The sequence below is a fragment of the Larus michahellis genome, chromosome 5, assembly GCF_964199755.1.
Source record: "Larus michahellis chromosome 5, bLarMic1.1, whole genome shotgun sequence".
NCBI lineage: Eukaryota > Metazoa > Chordata > Aves > Charadriiformes > Laridae > Larus > Larus michahellis.
In genome coordinates this window covers 72338887-72353381 of record NC_133900.1, presented here as the reverse complement: position 1 = coordinate 72353381, position 14495 = coordinate 72338887, and the positions used below count along the sequence as shown (strand labels likewise).

Genomic DNA, 14495 nt, shown 5'->3' with positions numbered 1-14495 from the left:
TGCTGTTATGTAGAATAAATTCATAATCCTCTCCCGGAGCTAAAGTCTGATCCATTTAACCACAGTGTGCCTCATCAATTTAATCAAAAAAAGAAAAAAAAAGAAAGAAAACACCCCCCAAGTCTGATTTTGGAGTTGTTTTGCAGATGAATACTTTTTTCTTTTTTTTTTCTTGTGTTAAACAATATGAATGGAGTTGCTGTGCTGTAATAAATGTCTGTAGACCAGAACACCAAATTCTTTCTTCATTTTTTTACCTACAGCAGTTAAAACCTGCTGAGCACCTGTCAGCAGGTAGTTGGACGGCTAGATTTGTCTCTCCCCCAGACACCTACCTTCTTAATTCACTTGCCTTCCTTCCTATACCTCTCCAAAATATCTCATGCAATACTTAAATGGTTTTAATGAGATTGTATTGTTTGTTACACTATTGCTCCTCTGTTAAAAGACAAGATCTTGTCAAAAAAAAAAAAAAGACGGTAATGAATTAGTGGCCCATCCATCACACCAACACGACTGGAAGCAGGCTTTACCCAGAGCTGAGCAAATAATTTATTCAATCCATTTCAGCATTTTAACTTAATTCTTTTGAGAAATTGATCACACATGGACGGAGATTTTCTCGGACTTGGTCATAACTCACTACTTTTATTTTTAAGATGATAATTAAGCCAACGGAAGTCTGAATCCTGTTGAATTTTGAGCTGCTTTTGAATGAAGAACTGCTGTTCCTGGCTGTCTGGAGAACTCTCCAGCTCAGGTTTTGGATAACAGCATTCTCTACCAGGAGGCAAAATCCCCTGTCTGCTGATATTCTGCACACAGGCGGTTCTGCAGTGGCTGCAGCGGTCTGGCGAGCCCTGGGCTAGCAAATGCATTTGTTAGAGTGCTTGGGGAACCACTCCGAGAGCGAGGAATGGGATGGGGAGAAAGGGTATTTGAGTGTTTATACATGCCCAATATCCATTATGACCTGAGGCTTGATTACATCGCATTTCGTTACTTAAATCTTTTGTGAAAATGAAAGTGTTAAGCGATACAAACACAATAACCCCGCTGTGTTTAAATATAGCTTGCCTTCACAAATCACAGTCTCGCTGTTCCTGCTAATTGCTAGTTCTTTACTGCTCGAGACAAATACCTTCTCTGAGCTCTCAAGCTGTTTTATTTGTGCCGCTTTCCAGATTCTCTTTCTTTCAAACTCTGATTTTTTTCAGTTTCCAATAAATAGATTTCGAAAGTACAGGCTGGCCTTAATGAAAAGGTGATTTCAAATATCAACAGTCTTTTAGACCCAGAGTACCAGAGTACAAATTTGGATTGTAGTTTTCCATTTGGAATTTATGTCTTGCAACAAGGCAGAGTTGGGCTGGTTTTCTCTCCCTTTTACTGCTAGGATTTTCTAAAATTAAGTATTAACCAATCCTGTACCTAAACCAATGTTCAGCTGATCACAGATGCCCACTACAGACTACATCATGTGAAATTCAACACGTGTTTAAGGTCTGACACCCCAAGCTGTTAGTTTCATATTCAACACAGATATTACTAAATGACAGGTTTATGTTATGGGTGGTCATCTTCGTGGGTCAATCATACACACAGGTTCCCATGAGGAAAAAAAATCCATTTCTCTAGATTTTCATGGTTTCTACTACAAAGATAAGCTATTTTTTAAGAAACACAAGATAGCTTAGAATGTATTACTGCATCTTATTCCCCTCTTCATAGTCTCTCCCTGGTTATCTTTTGCATCTTCAGATCAAACCTATCAGTGAGGAACTGCGCTGCACATACCACAAAGGGTTCTCTGGCTTTGATTGTTCCCATCATTCCAGCATTGCAAACAATTTGCTAAAAACCCTCCTTCCCATTCATCAAGATTTTCATCTGTTCTTTCAGACCGCAGAATAAAACATAGGCTTGGGCTTTACTTACCCCAAGATAATGGCCATCGATAAACACAACAGGGAGCGAGGGAACTTCACAGACCCTCCTGCATCTTTCATCCAGTTCTTTTCCATAATCGCTGTTCAGAGCAATATTTTTTTCTTCAAATTTAACCCTGTGATTTTGAAAGATCTTTCTAACCAGTTCGCATCTTTCAAAAGTGGTTCTCACCACACGAAGGCTGGTAGTATAAATTATTATGCGGCCAAATTCTGGCACTGTTGATACCTGGGGAGGAAAAAAATAAGTTCCAATTACATTAAATAAAGTGTTAATGGCTTCCAAGTGTTGAGCAATTTCATTTAAGATATTTTCAAGCAAAAATATGCATCTTGAAAACACACTCCAACATTGTACTTTTTTCAAATGTAGAGATGAAAGGGAGGACTTAAGTTCTTGCAATCATCAGCTTAAGGCAATTTAAGCTGTTTGTCTAAGTAAGGTGCAACTCTACTTTTCTCAGAAAGCCTTGGAGATGGTGAATCAACCCCAACACTTTCAAGAAACAGATATATTTTAGATCCTGGTAGACTTCCAAAAGTGAATAAGTCATCACCCTCTTGCTGTTGTCCTGTACACAGGGTCACCCCTCCTTCCCCAAGGAGGAAAACACAGTGCTGAGAGTTAATCCCCTCTCATCTATTCAAGCACAAATTCTTCAGAGTGGCAATAGTAACGTGAAGGTAGGACTCCCCTGACCCCGCCGTTTTGAGAGATGTCTGATTCTGTTATAACAGTGACTCGCTTTTGCACAAACACCATCTGGTAGTACCCAGACTAAGCCTAAACTTGCTAGTTCAGGTGCTGTTGGCAGCCTCCTTTCAGCAAGGACAAGAGCCTAAACTAAATTCCATCAAGTCCATGAGCCAGTGCTAACTTACAATACTGTAGGTCTCTCCAAGCTAAACTAGTTTACGACTGCAGAGGGGACAGATGTATCCCTACTTTTTAGTGTGGATCTATGTCAAACTACTCTAACATCCAACCAACAATAAAAAAGTTTGTCTTGTGCGTATTCAGTGTCCCATTCAAAGCCCACTGCAGCTAGCGGAGGCAGTTCCCTTGGCTTTGGTAAGTTTCATACTACAATGCAGATTTTACTTTTTATCCCACTTCTTCATAAGTAAAAGTTTATGCCACATCTTTTCTTTCTGGGATGAAAACAATCAGGGAGGGTAAATATTACACAGACTAGTTTGTCCAAGAGAGTGGTACATTTTCAAAAAGCCCGAGAATCATTGCTTTAAACAAAGACATTATGTTCAGATAAACAGGTAAAATCCTAGCTGTTTTAGAAGGTGGTAAAGCATTTCCAAGCTTTTTGAATTTTCCATTATGTCCAGCAAATGATATTTAATCACTTCAGCAGTATTCCAGGAGTAAAACGAGAAGTTAGAAAATAATAGGCAAAGATACATGTAACACACCGTAGAAATCTACGGAAAATTAACCTATTGGGCAAATAGATAACTGTTGAACTATGTCATGTAATAACCATAAAGAAAAGGTTGTAAAGTTGGGTAGATGCCATTGCAGGTTTTGCCAAATAACGAAGTCATGATTTATCTTACTATGTAAATGTGAAAAATAGTCATTGTGAAAACAATATTCTGCTCAAAAAGGTGTTTACAAGGTTCAACGGATGGTGAAGAGGTCTCGGGAAAAGCCCTTGTGTTTTACAGATCACTTAGAGAACATTGGAAGTGTAATTGCAGGCATTTGCAATTTATCAATTGTCTGTCTCCTGTTCTGGGGAGGAAGCCTGTTGTGATAGGTCAGTATTTACTTCTCTTTGAGCGGACGTCAGAAATTCAATTTTAGGAGCAGATGTTGTAAAAAGTGGGCGACTTTTCTCCAGTCTGTTTTCTAGGTTGAAAATCTGTTATACCGCCACTGCAGCATTGACTTTTCTCCAGCGTATTTTCACACATTCCAAGGGAGAGGATTAGCTCGTCTTCTGCTTGTAAGAGAAGTACTCTACATAAACACTGCCCATGCACAGGTTGCTGGAAGGAAGAGTAGTTCATCCTTTTCACAAGTAACCAAAAGGAGTTCTTAAAATATTCCTTCAAAAGATAATTTCACATACTTATTGTTTTCTCCTCTTTGGAGTGAAAATACGTTTTGAAGAGGGAAACTATTCAACAGGATGGAAATTCTTGTTCCTTCATAGCTCTAATCTTCACTGCTGTTTGTTCCCAGACACCGGTGGCTGGCAGCACAGACACAGACAGTCATTATCTAGCGAAGCATCAGGACTGTGGTGTCCCTGCAGCATACAAATAAGCAGCTGAAGAGACGGAAAAGTGGAAAGTTGTAAAGTGATCTGGAAAGATATCAAGTGGAAGGTGTGTACGCAGAGTTACTTTTACGTTTATTCCTTTATTTTTTCCTAATGTGGTAATGAAGAAATACCCTTGTTTGCCCTGCACAGAAGTATGAAGGGTATTGACTAAATCATTCTGTAGGGAAATTTTAGCAAACAACTCGTTTTCTCTGCTACAAACACACAGGACTTGTCCTTGGCAGGACTTTGTCATACCAGGGAAAATCCTTCCTGTCACCTGTCTTGAACCACACTGGTAATTAAAAATAGGAGTCAAGACAGTTAGAGGGATTTACATGGAGTTTTTTTAATGACAATCTATGCTAATTCCTATTTTGTTACCTAGTTCGATGACTACAGCCTGCAATATTTAGTGACTAGAATACACTCTTGAAGTAAATCAGCTGAATGATGTTTGAACATTATGCTTTTCCTTCCTGGGTTGGAACTGTGGCAAAAACATAATAAATGACAAGTAATGTAAACAAATGAATAGGAAGACATTTTAGAAAATGAACTTTTACAATTTTGCGTAACAAACTTCAAATTACAATCGTCTCCTATGTTTAGGAAAAATGGAAAGTTGTAAAGTGATCTGGAAAGATATCAAGTGGAAGGTGTGTACGCAGAATCACTTTTATGTTTATTCCTTTATTTTTTCCTAATGTGGTAAATGCACATAAAATTTTACCTGCAGATAAAGAGAAGGTAATTCTCTGATTAATGGGCATGACAAAACTACTTGGGCTGTGGAAGCTGGTCAGAAGGACAAACCGAAAGATGTGGAGCAACTTACACTGACCACTTTCTCTCACCTTCTGTAGGCGGGATTCTCATTGATACCTGAAGCTCATGGAAACCATCTGGCCTGAGGTGGCAACTTTTCTGTCAGATTCAGAAAACCCCGTGCACATGGGCCAGGAGTGTGCTTCAAAGAAGGTGTCTATGTAGAACGACTGCCAAGGAAAGGACTTAAGTTTCAGAGGAAAATAAATTTGCTTTAGTAATGATCTTCTACATCATTTACAGGTTTTAGTTTAACAGCACAGTGCTATCGTCTCCCAAAGGGTCCAAAGGCAGTATCTGTCTTACTGCATCAGCCTGAAGAGCTTGCATTTTGCTTAGGAGCTTCAAATAGGCAGGACCAGGCATTACCCGCGTCACTTCATGGCCCAGACGCCACTCCCTGTGACTGGAGAACAGCTGCCCTTTTTTTCTCAATCTAGAGGGAAAAAGCAGTTGTTGCACCAGTTCAATCCTGTTCATGGTTGAACAGGAGAAAACCAAAAGCTCTTTCTTCTTTTGCACCTGACTCAAGCCCTTTCCCAGACTTCTCTACCAGGTGGATCAGGGCTTTCACAAATGAGGAGTTATTTACACTTTGGTGTACCTCTCGCTCTGCCATCCCACCATCATCCATCTGACACGGTTGCAACTAAATGTAATCATTAACTGAGCAAGTCTTCTGCAAACAGCGTGAGGGATGTCACCCCATGAGGCTGAATACGTAAGCTTAGCATCAAGAGGCACCACAGAACAGAGGAGGAAATTGCTGATGAAAAAGAGAAGGCTTAATAGAGCAAACAGATGAGCAACAAAATGGAGGGATGCAGGGAACCGAAAAAAGGGCTGAAAAGCCAGAAATAACCAAAAATAGATAACAAACCAAAACACAAAATGTCAGGGTACTGACAAAGGAAGAGTAGTACAAACTAAATGTAGAAATAAAAACACAAAAAATATGACAAAAAAAAGAGACAGACAGTGAAACAAAACAAAGTAAATGATAAAACAGACGGAAGGTCACTGGAATATGACATCCTGAACCTTTTTTAAAAGAAATCCTGGCAGCCAGTGTAAATGTACAACAACAAATGTATTTACAGAATATGTGAACCTCCAAATTGTTTCAATATTTTGGGGTATTTTTAATAAAAAAACTTTTTATATTACTGGAGCTGTGGAAATACGAAATGTTTGGGAATCGTAGTCTTAAAATACGTGTTTGAGAGTTTACCTTTTCTGTAGAGCAGCTGCAATGACAATAATAACAGACTTCTCAGTAGCTCTGAAAACATTGTATAACCGTCAGGTGTTTCCATGGTGTTTCTGAAAGCCAGTTAAACGTGTATGCCATAAAACTCCCACGGACGTCTCTGGGTTGAGACCTTCCCCCCTGTATCTTACCCCCAGCTTCTGGATCCAGCTGCAGCTGAAGCAGCAGCAGCAGAAAGCGTCCGTGTTTCTCTACTGGTCCCACAGCTACCCTGGCCCTGACCATTCCCCCCAGCCCGCGCAGGTGTCACCCACACTCCTATTTGTAAGGGCAATTTCTACAATGAATTATTGAATAAAAATACTAGATTATCTCTTCAGCATATTTTTCATGAATTGCTTTCCCAAGGCTCTAGATTTTCCTCAGTACCTTTTATGACATCTTTATGTCTGCCTTGCTGACTTTGAGTGGCTCTTTATCTTTGGAACAAAACTCTTCCTGTGGGTTTTTTTGCAGCACAGCTAAGGGCCGGCGAAATTCAGAGCAAAGGGAGTGGTCCAAGCCAGTGCATTTCTACTTGTGGTGTAAGGACCACGGATGGACCTTGGGGCATACAGCAATTATTCCTAAAACAAGTGGTAACATTCGCTACCTGAAAACCTTTGTATATGACTGTGTCTGCATGAGAGCGAATGGACAAGCCCAGCAGTTAAGAGGAATATTCATGGTGTTAACCTAATTTTTGTTTGGTTGCAAATGAAAACCATAACAGCAACACTACAAAAGTACTCATGGGATTATTATTTTTTTTAATCCTTTCTCTGGATAGAAGGCATAAACATATGTTTTAGCCTTATTGGTGTGAGAAGAATAGCTATTTATATTCATATCCATATATAATTTATTTCAATAGTGGCGTCACCCACAAATTTACAATTGGTTCTTTTAAAGTGCAAAGTAACAAATGCAAAAAAAAAAAAAAAAACAACCACCCAATCCACTCTATTCTTTGCACTGTACGCTTTATATGAGCAACTGTATTCTAGCAAAAGCAGAATATTTTTCTGCTAAGATTAATGGGCTGGTATAATACTTTTGGCAAAAGCTGAAATGTTAATGCCATCCTTTATCACATACAAGATTTTTAAAGGTTTTTACTGTGTTTGGATATAACATTCAGCTAACGTTATTCATGCGGCAGTGAATTGCTTCTGTGACCTAAATCAATGGCTGATATGCCCTTCTCTGTCTCAGAATATCATCTTTCAACATCTCGGAGTGTGCTGCTGAAATATGCACCCCTTGGCTTTGTAATTAGATACTATCAGACTGGAAGAAGTATCTGCTGTCCACTAAGTCGGCAGAGGCAGGAATCTAGAGCACATTATAAACCCTGCGCCAGAGACGCTTCAGTGAGTAAATGCAACACCCGTGAGATAAAGAAAATGTTGAGCAAGAGAAAGTTAGTGTGTGTATATATATATATATTTATGTATGCCTATATGGGCATATATATATATTTATGTATGCTTGCATATCTACAAGTTTTAAATTAAGCTGCTCACTTCATAATTGGTATTGCATACCTTACAGCTTGAACTAGTATCAATAACCGACTGGCAAGAAGAATTAACGGTCTAATGCTGATTTTCTGACCACAATCTGGTTTGGACTTTTTGTTTTTATTTTCCACTCAGAACCAGAAGGGAAGAAAGCGGCTACCACTTTCTTGTTGAAGAAATTCTGTAGAAAAAATCATCAACTCAAACATTTCATTTTTGCAAGACTGAAAAGCTTTTACTAGCTTTTGAGTTTTTAAAATGCTTTCACTAAAAGTAATGTATTCTTCCTGAAAAGCTTATTTTAAAGTAAAAAGTTATCACCAAAATGTTTCCCTTTTTTTCTACATGACATTTCATCAGAACATAAATGTTTTCCAAAATGTATAGCTTTTAATGAAAAACATACTTTTCATCATGTCGCTGTTTCGATGAAAATGTGTAACAGCCTTTGAACAAGATGGCTGGAAATTGAAGGTCTGTGTTCTGGTGAAAACTATAATATTTGCCATCACAACAACCTAGTACAACGCTAATGCAGTTGTGAACCAGTCCCTTCTGTCCGTCATTGCTGGTTGCCTCCTGCAAATTAAAGGTTTAACGGCATTTTTCAGAAAGAATTGATTTGCTGGCTGAAAGACCTATTCCAACAAACAGACCTCATCGACCGAAGTAACATGTTTTTCTTCGGCAGGTAAGCTCTGTTTATGCGTACGAGAGGAACTGCAAGTGGTCCCTGGCTGTGGCGTGCGCTCTCGGTATGAAATCACATTCCCTTCCAATTCACTGTTTGCAATTTCAACCCTCCATGGGCTCTCACACAGCAAAGCACATTGCGCACTTAAATTTAAATTTAAGCACTCTCTTAAGAGCTTTATTACGTTAAGGCTGCAGTCCCGTTTGCATTGTCTTCAAGGACCTGGCACTATATCAATATTTGGGAACATTCAGAACCTGAATTTTATTAAATTCAGAAAACTGTGCACTTTAGTAGAGCTCAGTAGAATAAAGACTTGCGATAGTGCAAGTCATATACTCAAGTCAAAGCAGGTACTGACCTTCTCTTAAATACATCACTTCGAAAACACTACATTTTTTCTTATCCAGTTTTGGTAATTGCAGGAACCTTTTCAAACTGAAGGAGGGTAGATTTAGATTGGATATCAGGAAGAAATTCTTTACTGTAAGGGTAGTGAGGCACTGGCACAGGTTGCCCAGAGAAGCTGTGGATGCCCCATCCCTGGAGGTGTTCAAGCCCAGGCTGGATGGGGCCTTGAGCAACCTGGTCTAGTGGGAGGTGTCCCTGCCCACGGCAGGGGGGTTGGAACTAGATGGTCTTTAAGGTCCCTTCTAACCTGAACCATCCTATGACTCTATGATTCTATAACTGTAGGACTTGGAGTCTGTGACGCCATGTCGTTGGGACAGTGAAATGATATCACCAGCTACCATCCTTATAACCATCAGCAAGCTGGGAAGGTCTATCGATGCCAATTTACAAGTGAGGGCATCAAGAGCTGCACTCCTAAATAAGGCAGCCAGAGAGTCTGGGACGCTCCCAAATATAGATACTAGTTTTGCTTCCCCAAAGAAAGCAGTCAGGTCACTCTTTCTCTCAGCTTTTAAAATAGCACAAATACCTGTGTCACTTTTGTGCGCTTGTATTCTGTCACTCGCCTCCCCCACAAACAGCAGCCCCAGGAATACATTCATTTCCAAAAGCTGTATAGGACTGCAGGCTCCTCCGCCTGATTGAGTGGCCCAACACAGGGCATGAAACATCTCATTTTTTCCCATTTCGGTTTGAGCTCTGAGGAGCTGGTCATAGTTACTGAGAAGGGCTGTGATCCAGCAAGAACCGGAATTCTTTGATCTTCTAACCTCTGGGCAGCTGTCTCTCTTATCTACACACCCACCACATACTGTCAATTGTAAAATAGCACAATTTTATCTCCTAAGGTAGGCATCCTCAAAATTGTTCAACAACTGCAGCATAAAATGGATATCATACCTAGGATGCTGGTATGGTATATTTATATAAGTCTGCAATTCATTTGTACTTTTCAGGCCGTATATCAGTTTTGGGGATGTCAGTGAAAATAACAAAAGTAATAATAATATTGCATGTGATATTTATACTGTTCCTTTCATCCTAAAATCACTTGACTAAATACTAAAAAAAAAAAACAAAAACAAAAGGAGGGTTCTCCATCCTCTACCACCATGTATGTGGGTGCTGTGAGCCTTTCTGTTCCTCCCTAAATACAATATAACATCATACCCTTTCTTCTGCCACTGCAAGCTTTCCCACATCTCTTCTGTCAAAGTGTTTTCATTTCAAAGCAGAAAAAATACTTGCAATACCACGGAAAAGGAGTGCAGGGCACAACCTTGCCTCTCCCTGCTCTTTGTAGTGCTCCAGCTATCGGCAGGTTCAGAAGGTCCAAAGACTACAACTGGGCTCACCTCCCAATGTCCTTGTTACCGTCCATCCAGCACACACCCATACAACCAGGCTGCAGCCTGCTCTCCGGTGACCCGAGCTCAGGTAAGAGAACGGGTTATCTCCCTAGGGTTTGCGGTCTCTGCCAGAACCCTGATGCCTCTTCGGAAAGTGTAGACTTTCCAAAGTCAAGCACCTGCTGCAGGTGTGGCACTGCCTCCGGGGGAAAAAAGCAGCTCCTCTTCAACAAGGCAGAGCGATGCTGTGGAAGTCAGCCAGGGCAACCTTTAGTACGGCGTTCAAACTAGCAGCAAGAAGATCCATATCTGTCTGTGCCTAATTGGATTTTATTTATCAAGCTTTGGAAGGTCTATCACTGTTATCTTATTAATTTATTCATGCCATCCTGTATATGATAGGAATAAATTAAACCTGTGAAAATCAGAAGCAAAAGATAATCCTGTGAGTAATTCTAAACGAGTCTGCAATTCTCCCAGGAAGAAACAACACGGTGATATAATGTTTGTTCCTCTCCTTTGCTCGCTCGCTCCTTATTTCTATGGTTGTTTCTTTCTTTTTCTTACTTGCTCCGTATTTCTATGGTTGTTTCTTTCTTTTGCTTGCTCGCTCTTTACTTCTCTCTCTCCATTCAACGCCTCCAAGAAATTCTTCCCAGAGAAAAAGAGAGTCTCTGGGAAGACACTTGGCACTGTTACTTATGTTTATAAGACAGGAGAAGCGTTCCTTTGTTGCACAGGATGCTGCCCACAAAGTCTGAAGTGGAAAAAGCAAGAGCTACCGAAAACAGTTTTGTCCTCGGGAGTTTACAAGAGGCAGTAGAAGTTGTTTGAAAAAGGAGCGTCCAACAATCTCTTCTTGCATCGTGCGGCACCTTGAACTACTCCTGTATTCAGCAGAAGGGACCTGAAACCAGACAAGTTGCACCCGGACTGTCCTGTGACATCGCTGAAGCTACTTTTGGTAGCCTGGCATATGGGGCGTAGGTTAAGACAGGTAACAGCTGAGCTGCTTACACGAGTTGAGTGTTTCTATCTTCTATACCTTACAGTCTTCATCACGTTAGTACCTCTCATCTTTCTTTTTTCTTTCCAAAGGAAATACGGTAGGGTATTTTTGATCCCTATCTTATCTGCACAGTCAGCACAGTAATGTATTTTATAGATGATAAAATGTAAGCATTTAGAGGGTCAAACCGTATCTCAGCAAGGTATTATCTCTCATACCCCTTTTTTTGGAGCAGCCAGTTGTATCTGTTCATGGACAGTAATGGAAGAAATTATTACAGCAAGGAGTAATAATGGCCAAAATATTGTCCTGGAAACAACAGATATTGCAAAATTGCCAAAAAGTGGGTTTTCTTTTTCAATTTCCTTGCAAAGCCTTCAAACATAATCCTGATGTGTTGTGAAAAACCTTCAAATGATACACTCTCAATCAAATACTGTTTATGTATCTATTAATGTAACTGCCTGAAATGTTTCTTATGAGTGAAAAATAATTACAGTGTTAATTGAGAAAACGCCATTACACTGTGTTGCATTACACTTAAATGCAGTTAAGAATTCTTTCTCAGATAATCCAGTGATGGTCATAGGAACCAAATCACGGATATCTCTTGCTTAATTATTTAAAAAAACCTTCAATGTTGCAGAGATCGCTGTGAATCTACTTGCTAGCACCTTCTTCCCCTCTCATTAGCCCTGTAAGGACACCAAGAAAAATACAATGCTAGGAAGCACAAGGCAAATAGCAATAAAATATTAGAGCCAAACAAATTGTCCCATGGGTAGTCCTTGTACCGTTGGCCTGCATGAACTTTGGATTGCCAATAATTTTGAAGCTTCCACCACCAGTAAAAATGAAATCTTTCTGAGTCCGTCCATATCAGAAAAATCCAACACATAATTCAGGACAGTGCAGTTTTCTTAACAGCACTAGCCAGAGAACCTGATTTCAGAAAATTTTCATCAGCCAACACAATGACCATGCAAAGATAATATGCAATTATGTTTTAGGACAGACAGATTCAGTTCTTGGCCATTTACAGCAGGAAATTCCCAGTGCAATTTTAAGGTAGCAGTGAGGAAATACCCAAACCAAGTTTCAGCAAGGCACATAATAACTTCCCACTTCATTTGCAAAGTGTGCTGTGGGATCTTACACCAAAACAGAGAGTTGAAACCTGATATACTATCTTTCATCCTTATTATGACCTCACCTACGAAATATGACTCTGGAGCCAAGTGTTTCCTCGATTAAGTGGCATCTAAAATCAGGATTTGGGCGTTGTCCCATTGCTTTAGTTTCTTTGAGTATATCAATCATTATAAGCTACAGAAAGCATTATTCTAGGATGATTACTTTAAATCAGTTAGCTTGGCTAATGATACAGATACATTTGGAGTTTTTTAGCCAGTAAATCGATAACCAAGATTCAGCCCTGTGAAGCAAACATGATGGAGAGAATGCTCTGCCATTCACAAGGCATTCACTATATACAGTGAATGAAACTGCAGTATTTCCTAGAATACACTACTTAAAGGGAAAATATTTGTCACTAAGAAGGTTGACTCGAAATGAACTTCGTAGTGTGATTTTCTAGCTCTTGGTTCACAATTTCTTGAGCACACTTGGGTAAAGTTCCATGGGAGTTTCTCAGTTTTCTCTTTTTACCCAATACAGCATTTGCTTGTCAGGTGAGCAAAGTGGCCTCAAACCACAGGGGAAGCACACTTGGTTTTTCTGATATTGACCTTCATCTTCACTGAGAGCTTGATTGCTTCTCAGCCTTCAGCGGCAGGGCCACAGCACAATCCAGCCTTGTTCTTTCCTCTGTAATGTCAGCTCTGAAACGAACTGACTGGGAAAGAGGAGAGTAAAGAAAGTTAAAAATTGCTCAGATGCTGCTCATCAAACAGCCTGTTCATCTATTACCCTCCTCTTACCTTATCAAGTCATTTGAGAGCAACAAGACTCCCTATACGAGAGGAAAGGTGCTGGGATTACTTTACTTATAAAGACAGTATTTGCAAAAAGGCTCTTTCAAGACAATGAACAACATTAACCTATAAGACTTTTTCTTTCCAGCAAAACAAACTCAGTTTTTCAGTGGGGGAATGCTGCTGCTTCCGATAAGTAGTTTTTACTTCTCGTAGCTGTTTTACAGTATATTTAATATGAACATTCCTAATACCCACCTTAACCTATACAGAACAGATCATGCAGACTTCAGTCAGCACCTGTCCTAAAAATGATTTATCTTTGGCAATGGGTTATTCTATATTTCCCCCTGTGCCTACCCTGTGTTGCAAGACTAATTGTAGTGTGCTGTAACCTGGCATCCAACCAAGCAAACAATTGTTTTCTAAAGTTACAGTGTTAGTAGGAGAGTTATAAGCTCGTTTTACTAATGTTTGATTATGTGCTATGTTTGATAAATGGCTTTCAGCTGAACAATCTGAGTGGCGATATAAACAATTTCTCTTTGTTTGATGTAATCGCTGGATCAGGAAATGGAAGCCTATACTTCTGCAAAATTGCGTTACAGTGTTACAGGAGATATAAGCTCTCTGATTTGCTTCTCGGGACTTTGACTGCACAAAACAAATGCTAATTAGAAAGGCTTATTAAATTTTAATACCATGTTTTATGAAGTAGGCTTTGCCAGTCAGATACAGATGAGGAGACAAATTCAGGAAAATTCAATGGTAAAAACTGCAAAGATTTTGTAAAACTTCAGATTCCCTTGTGGTCAGGACTAAAGTTCTGGTGGAAAACTATGCTAGAGTTTGTCCTGGTTAAAGCAAAGTTAGGAAGAAAATTCACAGTAGACGTGGCTAAGATATAGGTATTTTTAAGTTGTAAACAAAAGAATGAACAAAAGGATTATTCTTAATGTTGGTCACCAATTGGTGTTGTCGCAGTACAGTGTAAAAATCCTATTTCCTCCCACTCATCTGGCTTTGCCAAACCTTCTAAATTCAATCTATAATTGACAACTCGTGTTTCCCTAGTCCTTTTATCTTTCTCTCTACTTCAGAGAACCGACCAGATTGGAGACTAAGCTTCCCTTCCCCTCCAGCAAGTCTGATTGCTCTTCATCTCTCTTCCAGGTCGAAGTCATCTTTCAGGACTTTATCACCCAGTTTTCCCCAGGCCTCCAGGACAGATTTGTACTTCCTCCAACACTGCCAGCCTGTG

At 39.8% G+C, this 14495-nt stretch overlaps 1 protein-coding gene across 1 annotated transcript in view; it reads right to left on the bottom strand.

The window, feature by feature from the left end:
* GRXCR1 (glutaredoxin and cysteine rich domain containing 1) overlaps positions 1–14495 on the bottom strand; it is a 42045-nt gene that overhangs the window by 10113 nt on the left and 17437 nt on the right. The window contains exon 3 of the mRNA XM_074589256.1: positions 1939–2178. Within this exon, the coding sequence (XP_074445357.1) occupies positions 1939–2178 (240 nt within the window). The remainder of the gene's footprint in view (positions 1–1938; positions 2179–14495) is intronic.